Source organism: Pristis pectinata, chromosome 10, assembly GCF_009764475.1.
Source record: "Pristis pectinata isolate sPriPec2 chromosome 10, sPriPec2.1.pri, whole genome shotgun sequence".
Lineage (NCBI taxonomy): Eukaryota > Metazoa > Chordata > Chondrichthyes > Rhinopristiformes > Pristidae > Pristis > Pristis pectinata.
This window is the reverse complement of record NC_067414.1, coordinates 20,818,774-20,841,669: the sequence shown is the minus strand read 5'-3', so window position 1 is coordinate 20,841,669 and position 22,896 is coordinate 20,818,774. Positions and strand designations below refer to the sequence as shown.

General features: G+C 42.7%; 1 protein-coding gene across 16 annotated transcripts in view; it reads left to right on the top strand.

Annotated features, from left to right (window-relative positions):
• Window positions 1-22,896, top strand: part of LOC127575471 (regulating synaptic membrane exocytosis protein 1-like) — a 587,418-nt gene that overhangs the window by 206,016 nt on the left and 358,506 nt on the right. For all 16 annotated transcript variants that reach the window (XM_052025399.1, XM_052025392.1, XM_052025387.1 and 13 more), the window contains one exon: window positions 17,342-17,555. In XM_052025399.1, coding sequence (XP_051881359.1) covers window positions 17,342-17,555 — 214 coding nt within the window. The remainder of the gene's footprint in view (window positions 1-17,341; window positions 17,556-22,896) is intronic.

The window sequence follows — 22,896 nt, the reverse complement described above, 5'->3', positions numbered from 1 at the left end:
AATAACTCCTAGTTCTTGGTTCCCTTTCCCTGGAGTTTGCAGATGACACTAAAATAGGTGGTGTTGTTGAGAGTGAAGATGGTTATCAGGATTTAAAAAGGGATCTTGATCAGCCGGGTAAGAGGGCTAAGGAATGGCAAATGGCGTTTAATTTGGATAAGTGCAAGGTGTTGGATTTTGGGAAGGCAAATGAGGGTAGGACTTTCATAGTGAATGGTAGGGCCCTGGGGAGTGTGGTAAAACAGAGGGACGTAGGAGTACAAGGTTCCCACACCTGAGTATAGAAATTGAGATGTTATGTTGCAGTTGTAGAAGATGTTGGTGAGGCCACATTTAGAAATTGTGTTCAGTTTTGGTCACCGTACTGTACCAAAAAAGTAGGAAAGATGCCATTATGCTGGAAAGAGTGTACAGGAGATTTACAAGGATGTTTTCAGGACTCGAGGGATTGAGTTATTGAGAGAGGTTGAGCAAGTTGACTTTTTTCATTGGAGCGTAGGAGAATGAAGGGTGGTCTTATAGAGGTGGATTAAATTGAGGGGCATAGATAGGGTGAATGTGCACAGTCTTTTTCCCAGGAACTTGCAATCGTAGGTTTAAGATGAGAGAGGAGAGATTTAGTAGGATCCTGAGGGGCTACTTATTCACCCAGAGATAGTCAGTATGTGGAATGAGCCGCCAGAGGAAGTGGTTGAGGCAGGTACATAGATAGGAAAGGTTTAGAGGGATATAGGCCAAATATGGGCAAATGGGACTAGCTTAGATGGGAATCTTTGTCGGCATAGACCAGTTGGGCCAAAGGGCTTGGTTCTGTGCTGTATGATTCTATGAAAAAAATTGTGTGCATTGTTATCTGTGCCCTTCATGATTTTACACACTCTAAGATCACTTCTTAGTCTTCTTGGGTTCTAGGAAAAAACTCCTAGCTTGTCCAACCTCTCCCTATTACTCAGGTCCTTGAGTCCTAGCAACATTCTCAAACCTTCTTTGACTCTTTCCAGCTTAATGACGTATCTTCTATGATAGGGTAAGCAAAACTGTACACAATACTCCAGGTGCGGCCTCACCAACTTCTTGTACAACTGCAACAGATATTCCAACCCCTATACTCAGTTCCTGATTTTTGAAGGCCAGCATGCCAAATGCTGCCTTCATCACCCTGTCTACCTGTGACGCGACTTTCAGGGAACTATGTACTTGCACTCCTCAGTCCCTCTGTTCTACAACACTCCCCAAGGCCCTATCATTCATAGCTAATGTCTTACCATCCAAATTGTTCTTATAAGTGATGAACAGCAATGGGCCCTGCACTGATCCCTGTGGCATACCACTAGCCACTGGCCTCCAGTTTGAAAAACAACCTTCCACCATCACCCTCTGCTTCTACCATCAAACCAATTATCCACTTAGCTAGCTCTCCCTGGATCCCATGCGATCTAAATTTTCAGACTAGCCTTCCATTGTGGCAACTTGTCAAAGGCCTTGCTGAAGTCCATATAGAGAGTGACCACCACCCTCCCCTCATCGATCCTCTTGGTTTCCTCTTCAGAAAAACTCTAACAGATTTGTTAGACACAATTTCCCATGCAGAAAACCTTGTTTATCCAAATGCTGGTAGATCCTGTCTCTCAGAATCCTCTCTAGTAACTTACCCACCACTGACATCAAACTTACCAGCCTGTATTTCCCTGGCTTGTTTTTGCTGCTCTTCTTAAATATCAGTGCAACATAAGCCCCCTTCAGTCTTCCAGATGTCACCTGGCTAAAGATGATGCAAATATCTCTGCAAGGGCATCCACAATTTCTTCCCTGGCTTCCCACAAGGTCTGAAGATGCACTTGGTCAGGCCCTGGGGATTTATCAGCTTTAATGTGCTTTAGGACTGCCAATACCTAGTTTTTGATCATTTGAATGTGGTCCAAGGGATCGCAACTCATTTGCCTAATTCCTAAGCTTCCATGATCCTCTCAACACAAAAAACTGAAGAGAAATATTCATTAAAAATCTCACCCATCTCCTTTGGCTCCACACATTGACAGCTATTCTAGTCTTTAAGGGGACTTGATTGCTCCCTAGCCACCCTTTTACTCTTAATATATCTGTAAAATATCTTGTGATTTTCTTGACCTTGCCTGCTAGATCCATCTCATGCCCTCTTTTTGCCCTCCTGATTTCCCTCTTAAGATTTCCTCATAGATTTCCCTTCTACACTTCTTGTACTCATCGAGGGATTTGGTTGATCCCAACTGCCTAATCCTGATGTTGGCTGCCTGCTTTTTCCTGACCTGACTTAGGCCAGTGAGCCTCTTCTCAGTGGTAGGGAAGCTATTGGAGAGGATACTTAGGGATAGGATTCATGCACATTTGGAAAGGCATAGCCTACTTTGGGACAGTCAGCATGGCTTTGTGCAGGGCAGGTCATGCCTTACAAACTTGATTGAGTTTTTTGAAGAGGTGAGAAAGGTGCTTGATGAGAGTAAGGCAGTGAACATTATCTACATGGATGTTAATAAGGCATTTGATAAGGTCCCTCATGGTAGGTTGACTCAGAAGATAAAGATGCATGGGATCCAGGGTGAATTGCAAGGTTGGGTTTGGAACTGGTTTTTCCATAGAAGTAGGGGTGGAAGGCTGTTATTCTGGCTGGAGGTCTGTGACCAGTGGTGTTCTGCAAAGATCGGTGCTGGGACCTCTGTTGGATGAAAACGTAGATGGGTGGATTAGCAAGTTTGCAGATGACACCCAGTTTGGTGGAGTTGTGGACAGTGTAATGGACTATCAAAGAATACAGTGGGATATAGATCAATACAGATATGGGCAGAGAAGTGGCAGATGGAGTTTAATCCAGGCAAGTGTGAGGTGTTGCACTTTGGGAGGTCAAATGAAAGGAGAAAGTATACAGTTAATGGTAGGCCCCTTAACAGCATTGAAGTACAGAGGGATCTTAGGGTCCAAGTCCATAGTTTACTGAAAGTGGCTACGCAAGTGGATAGGGTGGTAAAGGAAGCAAATGGCATGCTTGCCTTTATTGGTAGGAGAACTGAGTATAAGAGTAAAGAAGTTATGCTGCAGCTATATAGAACTATAGTCAGACCGCACTTGGAATATTGTGTGCCGTTCAGGTTACCCCTTATAGGAAAGATGTGGAGACTGTGGAAAAGGTGCAGAAGAGGTTTACCAGGATGCTGCTTGGATTAGAGGGTATGAGCTACAAGAAAAGATTGGACAAACTTGGGTTGTTCTCCCTGGAGCATCAGAAGCTGAGGGGAGACCTGAGAGAGGTTTTTAAAATTATGAGAGCCATAGATAGGGTAGAGAGTCAGAATCTTTTCCCTAGGGTAGAAATGTCAAACACCAGAGGACATGCAATTAAGGTGAGAGGGGGAAAACTTAAAGGAGATGTGCGAGGCAAGTTTTGTACGCAGAGAGCGGCAGGTGCCTGGAATGGGTTGTCAGGGGTAGTAGTGGAAGCAGGCAGATTGGTGGAGTTTAAGAGGCTTTTAGATAGACACATGAATATGAAGGGAATGGAGGGATATGGATGATACACAGGAAGAGGATATTGAGACCATAAGACATAGGAGCAGAATTAGGCCATTCGGCCCTTAGAGTCTGCTCCACCATTTGATCATGACTGATTTATTTTTCTGTCTCAACCCCATTCTCCTGCTTTCCCCTTGTAACCTTTGATGCCCTCACTAAACAAGAACCTATCAACCTCCGCTTTAAATATATTCAATGATTTGGCCTCCACAACCGTCTGTGGCAAGGAATTCCACAGATTCACCACCCTCTGGCTAAAGAAATTCCTCCTCATCTCAGTTCTAAAGGGATGTTCTTTTATTCTGAGGCTGTCCGTAGACTCTCCCACTACTGGAAACATCCTCTCCACGTTCACTCTATTCCAGGACATTCAATATTCACTAGGTTTAAAGTCAAGGCATCAAGATCGGCACAACATCCTGGGCCGAATGGCCTGTCCAGTGCTGTAAAGTTCTCCGTTCTATGTAAATATCTCTCGTCAACCAAGGTTGCTTAAACTTGCCAGCCTTGGCCTTCACTCTGAAAGGAACATGCTGTCTCTGAACTCTTGATGTCATTACTTTTAAAAGCCTCCCACTTGCTAGACATCCCTTAACCTGCAAATAGTCTCACCCAATTGACTTCTGCAAGCTCCCGCCTAATGCCTCCAAAATTGGCCCTTCCCCAATTCAAGACCTTAACTTGTGGACCAATCTTGTGTTTCTCCATAACTATTTTAAAATTAATGAAATTGTGGTCACTGGTCGCAAGGTACTCCCCCACTGACACTTCAGTCATTTGACCTACTTCATTCCCTGAGAGGAGATCCAGTGTTGCTCCCTCTCTAGTAGTGCCCTCTGTATGTTAATTAAGGAAGCTTTCTTGGACACATTTAATAAATTCCACCCCATCTAAACCCTTTGTACTTTGGGTGACCCAGTCAATATCAGGGAAGATAAGATCTCCCACTAACACTACCCTATTATTCTTATACTGTAGCTATCTGCGATCTCCTTACATATCTGCTCCTCTAATTCCTGCTGACTATTAGGGATCCTATATTACACTCCCATGAAGCCAATCAGCGCATTCTTGTTTCTAAGTTCTATCCATTATGACCTCACTGGTTGATCCTCCAAGAATATATTCTCTAAACACTGCTGTTCTGTCATCTCTCATCGAAAAGGTAACCCCACCTCCTCTCTGACCTGTACCTCTGTCACGCCCAGAGCATCTGAACCCTGTAACATTGAGCTGCCAGTCCTGCCCTTCTCTCAGCCATGTTTCTGTTATAGCTATAATATCCCAATCCCCAGAGCCAATTCAGGCCCCGAATTTGTCAGTCTTACCTGTTAAGCCTATTGCATTGAAATAAATACAGTTTAAATCACTGGTCTTTCCTCTTTCTTTGCCGTGCTTCTAGTTTTCCTGTATACTGAATTTGCTCTCATTGACTACAGTATTTGCCCCAACTTCTCAACTGCTTCATTTCTGCTCAGGGACCCACCCCTTGCATCGACTGTTCATTTCTCTCCATAAATGTTGCCTGACCTGCTGAGTTCCTCCAGCATTTTGTGTGTGTTAAACCCTCCGAAGTAACATCAGCAAATCTTCCTCCCCCCACCCCCCCCATAAACTGTGCAGTCTACTTTTGTGTATTGCTCTTGCATGGCTCATTATCAAAGGCTTTCTGGAATTCCAAATATGCCACGTCAACTGGTTTGCCCTTTTTGTTCTGCCAGTTCCACCCGAAAGAAAATTAATAGATTTTCCAGACATTGTTCTCCTACCATTAATCCTTGTTGACACTCTCCTGTTCTATTAGTATTGTCATTGTGACCTATTCCCTCTTCTTAACAATAGATTCCAACATTCTCTGTACTTACCAATGTCAGGCAAAATGGTCAATGATCCTTACTTTCCTTACTTCTTCCTTTTTTAATTAGTTGGGATATTTTTGCCACCTTGTAGTCTATACGAACCATTTTAGATTCAGTGGAAATCTGGAAGATGACAAGAAGATTATCTCTTCAGTTGCGTCATTCAAAACATTTTGATGCAGGTCATCAACTTTAAGTTCCATTAATTTCTCTCATACTTTTTTTTACCTAATGCTAATTTCTTTGAGCCTGTCATTGAGCATAGACCTGTTGTTCTCCACTGCGTCTGGGAAATTTTCTGTGTCTTCCTCCAAGATAGACACAAAATATTTATTTAATTTCTCTATCATTTCCTTATTTCTCAATATAAATTCTTATGACTCAGTCTGTACAGGATTCACACTAAATTCAGATAATCTTTTCCAAGAAGCTCTTACAGTCAGTTCTTAACGTTCCTCACTGGCCTGCAGGTGACCCTGTGTTAAGGGGGGATTGCGTTCCGAGTTAAAGGTCTGTATCATTATTTTCCAAAATGTGAAGCCGCATCATCTGTGCATGCATCGAGAAACGAGAGTTGAAAAAAAATCATTTATTTATTGACTTTTTCCCCACATAAATCCCATGAAAGTGAATCTTATTCCGTATCTCAAATTTTTCGATAGTGATTTGTGAATTCTGTAAGGGTGAATTTCCATAACCCGAGCAGCCATACGTAATGTGGGGGGGCGCCTGTATTCTGCTTTTATTTTATTTGTCACTTTCTTGGTCCTTCTTTGAATTCTCGAATTTTCCCAGTCCTTGGGCTTCCTGTTATTTTTTGCTAATGTTACAAACCTTTTCCATGGATCTAATACTGTGGCTTAATGAAACAACAGAGAAGGACGCCATTTGGATTTAAAAAAAACAACCTGCTGGAGGAACTCAGTGGGTCAAGCAGCATCTGTGGAGACAAAAGGATAGTCAACATTTTAGGTCGAGACCCTGCATCAGGACTGTGGGAGTTGCTGGGTTTATAATAAACATCAGTAGATAGTTTGTCTACTGAGATAGTGACAGAGATCCAGAAAAGGAAGGAAGATGTCAGAGATGGTCCAAGTGAATTTGAGGGTGGGGTGGAAGTTTGTAGTGAAGGTGATAACATTGATGAGCTCTGCATGAGTGCAGGCTGCAGCACTAATACAGTGGTCCTGATGCAGAGTCTTGACCCCAAACATTGACTATCCCTTTGCCTCCACAAATGCTGCTTGACCACTGAGTTCCTCCAGCAGTTTCTTGCTCTAGACTCAAGCATCTGCAGTCACTTTTGGCGAAGGGGAATGGAGTTGAAGGGATTGTTCCCAGCAGAACAATCCCATCAACTCCATTCCCCTTTGCTTTATTTCCCTGAAACCTATTCCCCCATCATATACCCATCAACTCCCCTTTGATACTTTTGCCATTTACTTCCACAAAGGGATTGTTTAGGAAGGGCATTGAAAAAAAACAGGAAATTATAGGCCAGTGAGCCTTGTATCAGTGGTAGGGAAATTATTGGAGAAGATTTCTAGGGATAAGATCCACTCACTTAAAGAAAAGTGATAACTTATTAGGGATAGTCAGCATGGCTTTGTGCAAGGGAGGTCATGTCTTATAAACTTGATGGAGTTTTTTGAGGAAGATAACTGATGAGGAAAGGGCAGTGGATGTTGTCTACATGGACTTCAGTAAAGTCTTTGAGAAGGTCCCCCATAGTAGGCTGATCTAGAAGATTAAGGCACATGGGATCAATGGAAACTTGGTAGATTAGATTCAAAATTGGCTTTACCATTGAAAACAGAATGTAGTGGTGGAGGGATGTTATTCTCACTGGAGGTCTGTGACCAGTGATATTCAAAGTCAAAGCTGAGTTTATTGTCATATGCATAAGTAAATGTATGCATAAATGCAATGGAAAACTTACGTGCAGCACCATCACAGGCACATAGCATAATATAAGCATCATTCACAAGAAAAACATAAATTAAGCATACATTATACGCAATTTTTTTACAAGAAAAAACACAATTAGAACAAAAAAAGTCCATTTTAGTGCAAAGTGTTCAACATGGTCATAGTATTGCTAAACTGTAGTGGTGATTAATGTTTCACCAGTTGGTTCAAGAACCACCGTTGAAGGGAAATAGCTATTCTTGAACCTGGTGGTATGGGACTTCAGGCTTCTATACCTCTTGCCCGATGGTAGCTGTGAAAAGATGGCATGGCCCAAATGGTGGGGATCTTTGATGATGGATGTTGCCTTCTTGAAGAAATGTTCGCCAAGGATCAGTGATAAGATTTCTGTTGTTTGCAATATATATAAATGACTTGGACGAAAATATAGGCGGGGCGATTTGTAGCTTTGCAGATAACACAAAAATTGGCAGAGTTGTGAATGGTGAGGAAAGTTCAGCAGGATATAGATCAGTTGGAAATGTGGGCAGATGAATGGCAGGTTGTGTTTAATCTAGACAAGCGTGAGGTGTTGCTCTTCAGGAGGTCAAATGTAAGAGGAAAGTATTGAATAAATGGCAGGGCCCTTAGGAGCATTAATGTACACAGGAATCTTGAGCTACAAGTCCATAGCTCCCAGAAAGTGGCAACACAGGTAGACAGAGTAGCAAAGAAGGCATATAGCATGCTTGCCTTCATTGGCTGGGGCAGTAAGTATAAAAGTTGGCAAGTCATGTTAGAGCTGTATAAAACTTTAGTTATTTGGAGTATTGTGTGCAGTTTTGGTTGCCACATTACAGGAAGGATGTGGAGGCTTTGGTACAGAAGAGGTTCACAAGGATGTTGTCTGGATTAGAGAGTATTAGCTATTAGGAAGTTTGGACAAACTTGGATTGCTTTCGCTAGAGCATCAGAGGCTTACGGCCAACCTGATAGAAGTATAAAGAATTAATGAGAGGTGTAGAGAGAGTCGATAGTCAATGTCTGTTTTCCAGGATGGAAATACCCGAGGACACAGCTTTAGGGTGAGAGGGGGAAAGTTTAAAGGAGATTTATGTGGCAAGGTTTTTTATACAGAGTGTGGTAGGTGCCTGGAACGCACTGCCAAGGGAGGTGGTGGGAGCAGACACGATAACATCGTTTAAGAATCATTTACACATACACGTGAACATGCAGGGAATTGAGGGATATTAACCAAATGCGAGCAGATATGCAGTTTAAATTGGTTTCGTGGTCAGCACAGACATCGTGGGTTGACGAACTTGTTCCTCTGATTTACTGTTCTATGTATGTTCTAAATGTATGTTACTCAGTTTGGGTTACAAGAAGAAACCAAAGCACCTGAAGGACACCCACATGGTCATAGGGAGAATGTGCAAATTCCATACAGGGAGGTGGTGTAGGATATCAATGTCATCTGGGAACAGATGTCATCAGGATGACTGTGTTATCTGGGAACTGTGTGAACAAGTTCATTCTGATGTGGGAATTGTATAAATGATGTCTGTGTCGCCTGGTACTGGGTGAGTAATGTGCATTATCTGGAAAATGGGTGAAGAATGTCCAAGTTAAAGTTAAAGTTTATTGTTGTCATGGCATACATACACAAAGCAAGAAAATTAGCTTTTTGCAGCAGCAGCACAAACTAGGACAAACACAAGTTAACAAATCTTGCTTAACATAAATTATACGTACGAGGCTTACATGTGTGCAAAATAAACAAAACTAGTGCAAGATTGAGAGAGTGAAAAAAAATAGTTCAAGGTAGTGTTAGGGTTTTTCAGGTCATTTCAAGAACCTGATGGCAATGGGGAAGAAGCTGTTGTTGAACCTTGAGGTGTGGGTTTTCAGGCTCCTGTACCTCCTGTCTGATGGCAGCAACAAGAAGAGGGCATGACCAGGATTGGAGGGGCGGGGCGGGGGGTCCCTAATGATGGAGGACGCCTTCCTGAGACATCACCTCTTGTAGATGTCCTTGATGGTGGGGAGAGCTCTATCCATGATGGAACTGGCTGAGTCCACTACCCTCTGTGGCCTCTTGTGTTCCTGTGCATTGAAGTTTCTATACCAGGCTGTGATGCAACCAGTCAGAATGCTTTCCACTGTACATCTATAGAAGTTTGTCAGATTGTTCGATTACATGCCAATTCTTCTAAGAAAGAAGAGATGCTGGCACACCTTCTTTATAGTTGCACCTATGTGCTGGGCCCAGGGTAGATCCTCCAAGATGTTGACACCCAGGAACTTGAAGCTGCTCACACTGTCCACTGCAGATCCTTCAATGACGATTGTGTGTGTTCGCCTGACTTCCCCTTTCTAAATTCCACAATCAGTTCCTTGGTCTTGCTGACATTGAGCGCAAGGTTGTTGTTAAGACACCACTCAACCAGTTGAACTATCTCACTCCTGTATGCTGCCTCTTCACCATTCACGATTCTGCCAACAACAGTGGTGTCATCGGCAAATTTGTGGATGGCGTTGGAGCTATGCTTAGCCACACAGTAGGTAGCAGTTGTGCGTCATTGCCATTTACGCTACTTGATTTTGCTTGTTGGAGGCGATGGCTTGCAAGCCCTGCCACAGCTGTTGAGAGTCCGCTTGTGTCTCCAGCTTCATCCAGAGTTGCCTCTTCACTCTCGCGATAGCCTTTCAGAGGTTATATCTGGTAAGTCTCTGGATCTGAATACCACAGATCAAACCCTCAGCAGAGTACAAATCATCCTGGTTCATCTAGGGCTTCTGGTTTGGGAAGACTCTGTTCTTGTTGGCACACACTCGTCCACACAGGTCTTGATGAAGTCAGTGATAACTGTGGCATATTCATTCAGATCCATTGAGGAATCCCTGAATGTGGTCCAGTCCACTGATTCAAAGCAATCCTGTTTATGCTTCTCCGCTTCCCTTGACCATACCTTCATGGTCCTCTCCACTGGTGCCGCTTCTTCAGTCTCTGTCATTGAGTCAGTCCTCTGTCTGTACGCAGGACGTAGAAGCGTGGCCAGATGGTCAGATTTCCTGAAGTACAGGTGTGGGATGGCTCAGTAGGTGCTCTTTATGGTGGACTAACAGTGATTGAGTGTGTTGGGTCCTCTGGTGTTGCAGGTGACATGCTGATGATAGTTCAGCAGAGGCTTCTTCAAGCTAGCCTGGTTGAATTCCCCACAATGATGGAGAAGGCATCAGGGTGTGCCAGCTTGACATCCTAATGCAAGGTTTAGACCCAAACCATCAACAGTTCCTCCCACAGATGCTGCTCGACCCGCTAAGTTCCTCCAGCAGATTGTTTGTTGCTCCAGTCTCGAGCATCTGTGGTCCCTTGTGTCTCCTCTGGGATGGGATGTATACTGCAACTAGGATAACAGTGGACAACTCACTCGGCAGATTGTACAGACGACACTTGACTGCCAGGTGTTCCAGGTCATGGGAGCGGGACTGAGCCAGAACTGCCCATGTGCACTAGAAATGAGATGAAAGTTTTCTGTATGACCTGGTCACCAGGTGATGTCTGAGTCATCTGAGAACAGGGTGAAGGATATTGTGTGCACTAGGATCTGGGTGAAGGGTGGCCATATTCATAGAGTCATAGAGCATGGAAACAGGCCCTTTGGCCTAACTGACCCATGCCAAACAGGAATCCCCTCTAAGCTAGTCCCATTTGCTTGCGTTTGGCCCAAATCCCTCTAAACCTTTCCTATCCTTGCACCTACCCAAATGTCTCTTAAATGTTGTTATTGTACCTACCTCAACCACTTCCTCTGGCAGCCCGTTCCATACACATACCACGCTCTGTGTGAAGAAGTTGCCCCTCAGTCCTTTTTAGGTCTTTTCTGTCTCACCTTAAAACTATGCCACCTATTTTTGATTCTTTTCCATGGTAAAAAGACTGTGCATTGACCCTATTTATACCCTTCATAATTTTATGTACCTCTATAAGATCAACACTCATTCTCCTTAGCTCCAGTGAAAAAAGTCCCAACCTCCATAACTCAGTCCCTCAAGTCCCAGCAACAGCAACATCCTTGTAAATCCCCTGCTTAATGGCATCTTTCCTATAGTAGGGTGATCAAAACAGAACACTACATTCCAAATGCATCTTCTCCAACATCTTGTAGGCTCTCAGGCAGAAAATTGGAAGATTAAATTGGGAACAGATGTTCTCTGGGAAAAGTACGGAAGATATGTGGCAAATATTCAGGGGGTATTTGTGTGGAGTTCTGCATAGACATGTTCCGATGAGGCAAGGGAGTCCCGAGAGGATACAGGAACTGTGGTGTACGATGGCTATAATAAATCTAGTCAAAAGGTAAAGAAAAGCATACAAAAGGTACAGAGAGCTAGGTAATGTTAGCGATCTGAAAGAGTACAAAGCTAAAAGGAAGGAACTTAAGAAAGAGATTAGGAGAGCCAGAAGGGGACATGAGAAGGCCTTAGTGGGCAGGATTAAGGAAAACCCCAAGGCGTTCTACAAGTATGTGAAGAGTAAGAAGATGAGATGCGAAAGGATAGGGCCTATCAAGTGCAGCAGTGGGAAAGTGTGTATGAATCCGGAAGAAATAGCGGAGGTACTTAATGAATACTTTATGTCAGTATTCACTATGGAAAAAAGATCTAGGGGATTGTAGTGGGGACTTGCAGCAGCCTGAAAAGCTTGAGCATGTAGATATTAGAAAAGTGGTGGTGCTGAAACTTTTGGAAAGCATCAAGTTAGATAACTCGCCGGGACTGGATGAGATTTACCCCACGTTGCTGAGGGAGGCGAGGGAGGAGAATGCGGAGCCTCTGACGATGATCTTTGCATTGTCGATGGAGATGGGAGAGGTTCCGGGAGATTGGAGGGTTGCGGATGTTGTTCCCTTATTCAAGAAAGGGAGTAAGGATAGCCCAGGGAATTATAGACCGGTGGCTCTTACCTCAGTGGCTGGTAAGCTGATGGAGAAGATCCTGAGAGGCAGGATTTATGAACATTTGGAAAGGTATAATATGATTAGGAATAGTCAGCATGGCTTTGTCAAGGGCAGGTCCTGTCTTATGAGCCTGATTGAATTTTTTGAGGATGTGACTAAACACATCGATGAAGGGAGAGCAGTAGATGTAGTGTATATGGATTTCAGCAAGGCATTTGATAAGGTACCCCATGTAAGGCTTATGGAGAAGGTGAGGAGACATGGGATCCAAAGGGACATTGCAGTGTGGATCCAGAACTGGCTGGCCCACAGAAGGCAAAGAGTGGTTGTTGAAGGGTCATATTCTGAGTGGAGGTCGGTGACCAGTGGTGTATCTCAGGGATCAGTTCTGGGACCCTTACTCTTTGTGATTTTTATAAATGACCTGGATGAGGAAGTGGAGGGGTGGGTTTGTAAGTTTGTGGATGACACGAAGGTTGGGGGTGTTGTGGATAGTTTGAAGGGCTGTCAGAGGTTACAGAGAGACATAGATAGGATGCAAAGTTGGGCTGAGAAGTGGCAGATGGAGTTCAACCCAGATATGTGTGAAGTGGTTCATTTTGTTAGGTCAAATATGTTGGCGGAATATAGTATTAATGGTAGGACTCTTGGCAGTGTGGAGGATCAGGGGGATCTTGGGGTCCGAGTCCATAGGATGCTCAAAGTGGCTGCGCAGGTTGACCCTGTGGTTAAGAAGGCATATGGTGTATTGTCCTTCATCAATCAGGGAATTGAATTTAGGAGCCAAGAGGTATTGTTGTAGCTATATAGGTCCCTGGTCAGACCCCACTTGGAGTATTGTGCTCAGTTCTGGTTGCCTCACTACAGGAAAGATGTGGAAGCCATAGAGAGGGTGCAGAGGAGATTTACAAGGATGCTGCCTGGAATGTGGAGCATGCCTTATGAAAGCAGGCTGAGGAAACTCGGCCTTTTTCCTTGGAGAGATGGAGGACGAGGGGGGACCTGATAGATGTGTATAAGATGATGAGAGGTATTGATCGGGTAGATAGTCAGAGGCTTTTCCCCAGGGCTGAAATGGTGACCACAAGAGGACATAGGTTTAAGGTGCTGGGGAGTAGATATAGAGGTGATGTCAGGGGTAAGTTTTTTACTCAGACGGTGGTGAGTGCATGGAATGGGCTGCCGGAAACGGTGGTGGAGGCGGATACGATAGGGTCTTTTTAGAGACTGTTAGATAGGTACATGGAGCTGAATAAAATAGAGGGTTATGGGTAAGCCTAGTAATTTCTAGGGTAGGGACATGTTCGGCACAGCTTTGTGGGCTGAAGGGCCTGAATTGTGCTGTAGTTTTTCCATCTTCTATGTCTAACAGAAGTCCATATAGACCACATCTACCACCCTGCCCTCATTGACCTTCTTGGTCACTTTATCAAAAAAATCAAGTTCATAAGACATGATCTCCCATGCACAAAGCTGTGCTAGCTACCCCTAATCAACCCATCTTTCCAGTTACGGACATACCTTATTCCTCAGAATCCTCTCCAGTAACTTACATAGAACCAATGTTAGGCTTACTGGACTATGGTTCCCAGATTTTTCTTTGCAACCCTTCTTAAATAAAAGCACAACATTCGCTACCTTCCAGTCCTCTAGCACCTCACCCGTGGCTGATGATGATGTGAATACTCAGCCAGGGCTCCTGCAATTTTTTCTTGCATCCTATGGTGTTCTTGGATATTCTTGGTCAGGCCCTGGAGATTTGTCTACCTTCATACATTTTAAGTTGTCCATCGCATCCTCTACTGTAATACAGGCTCTTGCCAAGATATCCCATTAACTTTTCCTAGTTCCAAAGTCTTCATGTCTTTCTCCACAGTAGAAACAGAGGAGTAATATTCATTGAGGACCTTGCCCATCTCCTGCAGCTACATACCTAGATGTCTACTTTGATCTTTGAGGGGCTCTAATCTCTCTCAAGTTCTGTGAAGACAAAAATAAAGAAATTGTTTAGTTCCTCTGCCATTCCCCATGATAAATTCTCTTATCTGTCTGTTAAGGGGCCCACATTTACCCTCACTAGTTTTACCTTCATACATACCTGTAGAAGCTTTTACATTCTGCTTTTATGTTCCTCTCTAGTTTACTCTCATTTTATTTTCCCTTTGTTCTTCATTTTCTTGCTCATCCTTTGTTAAATTCTAACTCTCTCTGAATCTTCAGGCTAACTGCTTTATCTGGTAACTTTATAATCCTTTTCCTTGTTTTAATACTGTGTTTAATTTCTCCCAAGAACCATGGTTGAACTAGTTTTCCTGTACCGTCAGTATGTGTTAAAGGAATGTGTATTTGCTGTAAATCATGTATTCTTTCTTGAATTGACAGCCATTGTCTGTTCATTGTAATGTTCTTTAAGTATAATCTGTATGTTGACAAGCCCAAAAGATTATTGGCACAGGGTATCAAAAGTTTTAAAATATTCAGTCTTTTTAGGAGCTTGATTTTGTAGCTCTTAAAAGCATTTTCTCTTCAATCTCAGAATTGACTCTGACCAAAGAGCTAAAGACGTATTTTTTGCATAGCCTTGAAGCATACTCATCATCACATTAATTGACATTTGACCTGTACAATTGGTTTGTAAGACAAGCTTTTCACTGTACCTCGGTACAAGTGACAATAATATACCAATACCAATACTGCACCTGCAAACACATTCCACTCCATTGAAAGTATGTTTAGAAACTAGCAGTGAGGAAAGAAAAACTCAAGAAACTCAGAATGTTCCTCCAGTTAATAACCACAAATATGTGGAACAGATTTCCTTAAAACAAATATAATCACATCTTGAATAGACTTGGATGCTTATTTGGTAAGGCACAAGTCTTAATACACATGGCTAATTTTGGAGAAGAGATAAAGAGAGAAAACGAGAGGGAGCTTTTTTTTTAGAAAATAAACAATGCCAACTTAATAAATATACTTTCCACAGGAATGATACCAATGACCCAGCAAAAGACTGGTATCAAGTACTAAAAGTTATTAGGGAGAAGTACAGAATGTTACTGCTGATTTCTAGAGGAACTGAATACAAAACTAGGGAGGCTATGCTTCAGTTAAATGAGGCATTGGTGAGACTAGACTTGGGGTACTTTGTACAATATTTGTCTCTTTATTTAAGGAAAAATGTAAACGCATTAGGAACAGTTAAAAGGTTTACAGATGACCCCCGCATTTCGGCTATTCGGGTAACGGAAATTTGTCCTTACAGAGAATTCATTAATTTGAGATACAGAATAAAATTAGCACCTAGAATTTATGAGAAAAAGTAAATTAGTACAAAATATTATTTTCAACTCGCGTTTCTTGATGCATGCACAGGTGATGTGGCTTCGCGTTACGGAAAATTTCGATACAGACTGTTTTTTAGGAATGCAACCCTCCCCTGGTAACACGGGTTGCCTACAAAAACAAACTGCTGGAGGAACTCAGTGGGTCAGGCAGCATCTGTGGAGATAAATAGACAGTCAATATTTCGGGTTGAGACCCTTCATCTGGGTTTAATCTCGACCTGAAACTTGGATCCACTGATTTCCTCCAGCAGTTTGTTCTTTGCTCCAGATTTGAGTATCTGCAGTCTCTTGTGTCTCCCAAAATGGGCTGGTTATCTGGAGAAGCTGGGCTTGTATCAGCTGGATTTTAGAAATGTGAGAGACGACTTGATTGAAACATATAATTCTGATGAGTTCCTACAGGATGGACATGGAGAAGCTGTTCCCACTTGCGGGAGAATATAGAACTTGAGGCCACTGTTTAAAGATAAGAGTTTGCCTGTTTACGTCAAAGGAATGAGATGACTTTTTCTCAAACGGTAGTGGGAGGAAAGTCTTGAAATATTTTTAAGGCAAAGGTGACTAGATTGTTCATAATCAAATGGGGAAAGGGCATTGTGGGTAGAAGGTAACATGGAGTTACATTTAGATCAGCAACAATGTTATTAAATGGTGAAGCAGACTCAAGGAACTGAGTGGCTAACTCTTGTTCTCAATTCATGTGTATGACGGTATGTATGTTAGTATTATCAATAACAGTACCAGAGATGTACCTGTGAGTAAAAATAATTTGTTTATTGAATCAAATTCGTATGTCAAAATTCAGTGGAGATGATGGAAGCCTTAAAACAGAATCTCAAGATTTGAATGGAAAAAACAATCTGCGCAAATAATGTGGGAGCATTAAAACTCAGCCATTTGTGAAAATAACTACTAACAATAGTAGTACACAGGAAGGAATAAAATCCTGTGGTTATGTCTTGAATTTTGAAGGAGCTGCTGCTGTCGATTGGCTAGGGGCTTTGGCATTGTAATCTGAGTGTCTAGCTTGGATAGGCTGAAACTAATTCCTTCAGCTGAGGTGGAGGGAAATGGTACCAATCACACTGACGCCAATAGATTTTATTTTATTTGGTCTCTAAGGAACTCTCAGTGATTGCAAATACACAAATTGTAATGTAACAACAACTTGAATGCATTTTATAATTCAAGCTGTTAAGTTTGTATTATTTGAAAATAAAAGTTGAATTTAATTTGTATATCTGTGACTATTTTAAAATCAATTAGGAGAAGCAGTTTTGATCAAAAATCCAGACTGTACTTGAACTGGTGAATACTTTAAAGATGATATCAAGCAAATTATTAAACACACGAAAATACTAGTCTATATTCCTTGCGTTTTAAGTGAGAAAATCATTATTGGTTTGTTATTGTTTGCTACCGACTAGACCATTAATAAACTCTTGCATATGTGTCTTAATAGTTCTGATTGAAAATATACATACCTGGTTATATTTACATACTTAACAAAATATGTCTCATGTGATGGCCTTCATCAGTGGTTTGAAGATTGTTACTCTAGCCCTCCTGTGTAAAGTGTTGCACACCACTGTCTGAAATAACTTGCACTGAATTTTTCATTGGAAATCTGGGGTGGTAGAGTACTTTAGTGCTGCATAATCACCTCTACATGGAAACTAAATCTGAATTCACAGCCCTCACTTTATTCACTTCTTCACAGACGGCTACATCAGCAATTTGAGAGCTACAAGGAGCAGATAAGAAAGATTGGTGATGAAGCCCGGCGTTACCAGGGGGAACACAAGGATGATGCTCCAACTTGTGGGATCTGCCTCAAAACCAAGTTTGCTGATGGCTGTGGCCACATCTGCTCTTATTGCCAGACCAAATTTTGTGCCCGGTGTGGGGGTCGAGTTACTCTTCGCTCAAATAATGTGAGTACACCCAGCAATCTCTTATTGAGACTGTATTCAATATTTATATTTGAGAATTGCCTGATTATTTTGTGATTTTTGTATAGTTTCTCTGCTCGGGACAAAGCATGGCAATGTATTTTAACATAGTATAACGATGAGATATTTTAAACAGTTCTAAAACCAAATAAGTCGGGTTCTTAGCTATTTTGATAATATTCATACTGGAAGAAATGCTATCTGCACAAATGTGCCTTGCTCGATTGTTTGGTCTCATTCATGAATTAGTGAACAGATTTATCAGAACTTTGCCAGTCTGCTCATTATTCCTTGGAATGTTGAGGCTTGATTCTCTTTTCACATTTCACGGATTGAGACGGGCAGCCACTTCTGGATTGAAAAGTGGATGTAATCTGAAGGAATACTATCGAAGTTTATCCTTGTGGAATTCCTGGTGTAATGTGAATTTGATCAGGAAATTGAAAGAGGACCCTTCCTTGACCTCATCCTGAGGAATAATTGCTTTGGAACAGAAAACAATGAAAAACTTATTACAAATGACTATAGCTTTACAAACTCCCATACATATGCCTGGAATTTGCTGTTTATGTATCAATTTTGGATAACTTAACCAAATTTATGTTGTGGAAACAAGTTTTTTATACTCTTGTTCACGTCCTTCATGATTTTAAACACCCTCACTAAATCCCTTCAGTAAGCCAACCAGGTGATTGAAGTCTCTCATCACTGGTAACATTCTAATAGATCGTTTCTAATTCAACAGGATGTTGAGAGATACAGTTGGGGTATCACATGGTTTGTTCAGGTGAAAATATTGGGCAACGTGAACTGAAATCTTTTTACTTCTAGATTTTTAAAAATTTATCACAAAGTTTTCTTTTAATCATTCTTTTATAACTTACGAGGCTAGACTGGTTAAAGGGTATCTTTGATGGTCAGCACTGAGAAGTGAGAAAGAAAGTATCAATACTGCAAAGAGAAAAGGGCATATTTATGTAGCATCTTTCATGAAATGAATACGTCCCATGTTGCAATTAATGAAGTACTTTGTTGAAGTGCAGTCACCATCCTGATGAAGGAAACATTGCAGCTAATTACTTTGTAAAGAGGAAGGATTAGTAAATAATCTTTTTGTATAAAGTCCCTTGGGGAAGAGACCAAAACATGATAGAATTCTTTACTGAGGTGGAGAGTGAGAAAATTGGTTCTGAGACTAGAATCCTAAATCTAAATAAAGGAAACAATGAAGGTGTGAGACACAAGTCGGCTGTGACGGATTGGGAAGTGCTACTGAAGTGGTTGGCAGTGGATAGGCAATGGCAAATGTTTAAAGAGTGCATGGATGAATTACAACAATCATTCATTTTAGGGACCTTCCACAACTGGACGTTTGAGGGGCTGAGTCTGGTGCGGAAGCCCCTCAAACAATGAAAGGGTGTATCGCCCCAGGGAGCCACATGACTGGCAATGGTGCCAAGTTTTAAAAAAAGTGTTAACAGTACTGAATATATTAGAAAATAGAGCAGCAGTGCACAGGAACAGGCCCTTCAGCCCACAATGTTGTGCCAAACTAATTAAACTAGTGCCTTACTAAACTAACCCCTTCTTTCTACACAATGTCCATATCTCTCCATTCTCTACACATTCATGTGTCTAACTAAGAGCCTCTTAAACGCCTCTATCGTATTTGCCTCCACTACCACAGCTGGCAGCGCATTTCAGGCACCCACCACTCTCTGTGCAAAAATACTTGCTACACACATTCTACACACATACAAGTCTTTTGAACTTGCCCCCTCTCATCTTAAATGCATGCCCTCCAGTATTAGACATTTCTACCCTAGCAAAAAGATACTGGCTGTCTACTCTATGACTCTCAAAATCTTATAAACTTTGTTCACAATAAAATAGATATACAAAGGGAAAAAAATGGTGCAAAACTCTTTACATTCTTAGTGTCATTTGATCATGTTGTTCCATTATTCAAGAAGGGAAATAGCGATAATCCTGGAAACTATAGACCGGTGAGTCTCTGATCTTGGTAGGGAAGGTACAGAAGAGGATTCTTAGGGGTAGGATTTAAGAGCATTTGCAAAACCATGGCCTAATTAGGGACAGTCAGCGTGGCTTTGTGCAGGACAGGTCATGTCTTACTAACTTGATTGCGTTTTTCAAGGAGGTGACGAAGGTGCTTGATGAAGGTAGAGCTATGGATGTTGTCTACATGGATTTTAGTAAGGTGTTTGACAAGGTCCCTCATTGGAGGCTCATCCAGAAGATTAAGATGCATGGGATCCATAGTGACTTGGCCTTTAGACGATTGCCAAAGTATACAGCAGGATATTGATTAATTACAGATATGGGCAGAGAAATGGCAGATGAAGTTTAATCCAGCCAAGTGTGAGGTGTTGCACTTTGGGAGATCAAATGTAAAGCGACTGTACACAGTTAATGGCAAGACCCTTAACAGTGTTGATGTACAGAGGGATCTTGGGTCCAAGTCCATAGCTCCCTGAAAGTGGCTGCATAGGATGATAGGGTGGTAAAGAATGTGTATGGCATGCTTGCCTTTATTAATTGAGGCACTGAATTCAAGAGTCAGGACATTATGTTGCAGCTTTATAAAACTCTAGTTAGGCCTCATCTGGAGTGGAGCGGCGGAGCGGGCAGTGGAGTGAGAGGGAGCAGAGTGATTGGGCTTTGGCTCAACGGGCTTAGGCGGTAACGGGGTGAGGCGAGGTGGGAGATTTGAGGAAAGGAGGTAGAATGAGTGCAGTTTTCTGTGCTCGGTGTCAGATGTGGGAAGTCCTGGAGTCTCCCAGCCTCCAAGACGACCACATCTGCACCCGGTGTGTCGAGCTGCAGCTCCTCAGGGACCGCATTAGGGAACTGGAGATGCAGCCCGATGACCTTAGTATGGTCAGAGAGAATGAGGAGGTGATAGAAAGGAGTTATAGGCAGGTGGTCACACCAGGGCGATGGGAGTCAGGCAAGTGGGTCACAGTCAGGAGGGGGAAGGGGAAGAGTCAGGTACTAGAGAGTACCCCTGTGGCTGTACTCCTTGACAATAAGTACTCCTGCTTGAGTACTGTTGGGGGAGACAGCCTACCTGGGGGAAGCAACTGTGGCAGTGCCTCTGTTAGGAGGGTAGGGAAGGAGAGAGGAGGACAGTAGTGATAGGGGACTCTATAGTTAGGGGGGCAGACAGGCGATTCTGTGGACGCAGGAAGGAAACTCAGATGGTAGTTTGCCTCCCAGGTGCCAGGGTCCAGGATGTTTCCTATCGTGTCCAAGATATCCTGCAGAGGGAGGGAGAACAGCCAGAGGTCGTGGTACATACTGGTACCAACGACATAGGTAGGAAAAGGGAAGAGGTCCTGAAAAAAGACTGTAGAGGGTTAGGAAGGAAGTTGAAAAGCAGGACCGTAAAGGTAGTAATTTCAGGATTACTGCCAGTGCCACACCACAGTGAGTATAGGAATAGAATGAGGTGGAGGTTAAATGTGTGGCTGAGGGATTGGATCATTGGGGCTTCTTTTGGGGCAGGTATGACCTGTACAAAAAGGACAGGTTGCACTTGAATCCCAGGGGGATCAATATCCTGGCGAGGAGGTTTGCTAAGGCTACTGGGGAGAGTTTAAACTAGAATTGTTGGGGAGTGGGAACCGAACTGGAGAGACTGGGGAAGAGGTGTTTGGCTCTCAAATAGAGAAAGCTTGCAGTTGGTACAAGAGGAAGGATAGGCAGGTGATAGAGAAGGGACGTGCTCAGACAGATGGTTTGAGATGTGTCTATTTTAACGCAAGGAGTATAGTGAACAAGGGGGATGAGCTTAGAGCTTGGATTAATACTTGGAGCTATGATGTGGTGGCCATTACAGAGACTTGGATGGATCAGGGACAGGAATGGTTACTTCAAGTGCCAGGTTTTAGATGTTTCAGAAAGGACAGGGAGGGAGGCAAAAGAGGTGGGGGAGTGGCACCGTTGATCAGAGATAGTGTCACGGCTGCGGAAAAGGTGGACGTCATGGAGGGACTGTCTACAGAGTCTCTGTGGGGGGAGGTTTGGAACAGGAAGGGGACAATAACTTTACTGGGTGTTTTTTTTTATAGGCTGCCCAATAGTAACAGGGATATCGAGGAGCAGATAAGGAAGCAGATCCTAGAAGGGTGTGACAATAACAGAGTTGTTGTGATGGGAGATTTTAATTTCCCAAATATCGATTGGCAACTCCATACAGTGAGGGGTTTAGATGGGGTGGAGTTTGTTAAGTGTGTTCAGGAAGGATTCTTGACATAATATGTAAATAAGCCTACAAGAGGAGAGGCTATGCTTGATTTGGTATTGGCAAATGAACCTGGTCAGGTGTCAGATCTCTCAATGGGTGAGCATTTTGGAGACAGTGATCATAATTCTATCTCCTTTACGATAGCATTGGAGAAAGATAGGAACAGACAGACTAGAAAGGCGTTTAGTTGGAGTAAAGGGAATTATGAGGCTCTCAGGCAGGAAATTGGAAGCTTAAATTGGGAACAGATATTCTCAGGGAAAAGTACAGAAGAAGTGTGGCAACTATTCAGGGGATACTTGTGTGGAGTTCTGCACAGGCATGTTCCAATGAGACGGGGAAGTTTAGATAGGATACAGGAACCGTGGTGTACAAAGGCTATAATAAATCTAGTCAAAAGAAAAGAAAAGCTCACGAAAGGTTCAGGGAGCTAGGTAATGTTAGAGATCTGGAAGAGTATAAGGCTAACAGGAAGGAGCTTAAGAAGGAAATTAGGAGAGCCAAAAGGGGCCATGAGGAGGCCTTGGTGGGCAGGATTAAGGAAAACCCCAAGGCATTCTACAAGTATGTGAAGAGTAAGAGGATAAGACATGAAGGAATAGGACCTATCAAGTGTAACAGTGGGAAAGTGTGTATGGATCCGGAGGAAATAGCAGAGGTACTTAATGAATACTTTACTTCAGTATTCACTATGGAAAAGGTTCTTAGTGATTGTAGTGATGACTTGCAGCAGACTGAAAAGCTTGAGCATGTAGATATTAAGAAAGAGGTGGTGCTGGAGCTTTTGGAGAGCATCAAGTTGGATAAGTCGCCGGGACCAGATGAGATGTACCCCAGGCTGCTGTGGGAGGCAAGGAAAGAGATTGCACAGCCTCTGGTGATGATCCTTGCATCATCAATGGAGACGGGAGAGGTTCCGGAGGATTGCAGGGTTGCGGATGTTGTTCCTTTTTTTCAAGAAAGGGAGTAGAGATAGCCCAGGAAATTATAGACCACTGAGTCTTACTTCAGAGGTTGGTAAGCTGATGGAGAAGATCCTGAGAGGCAAGATTT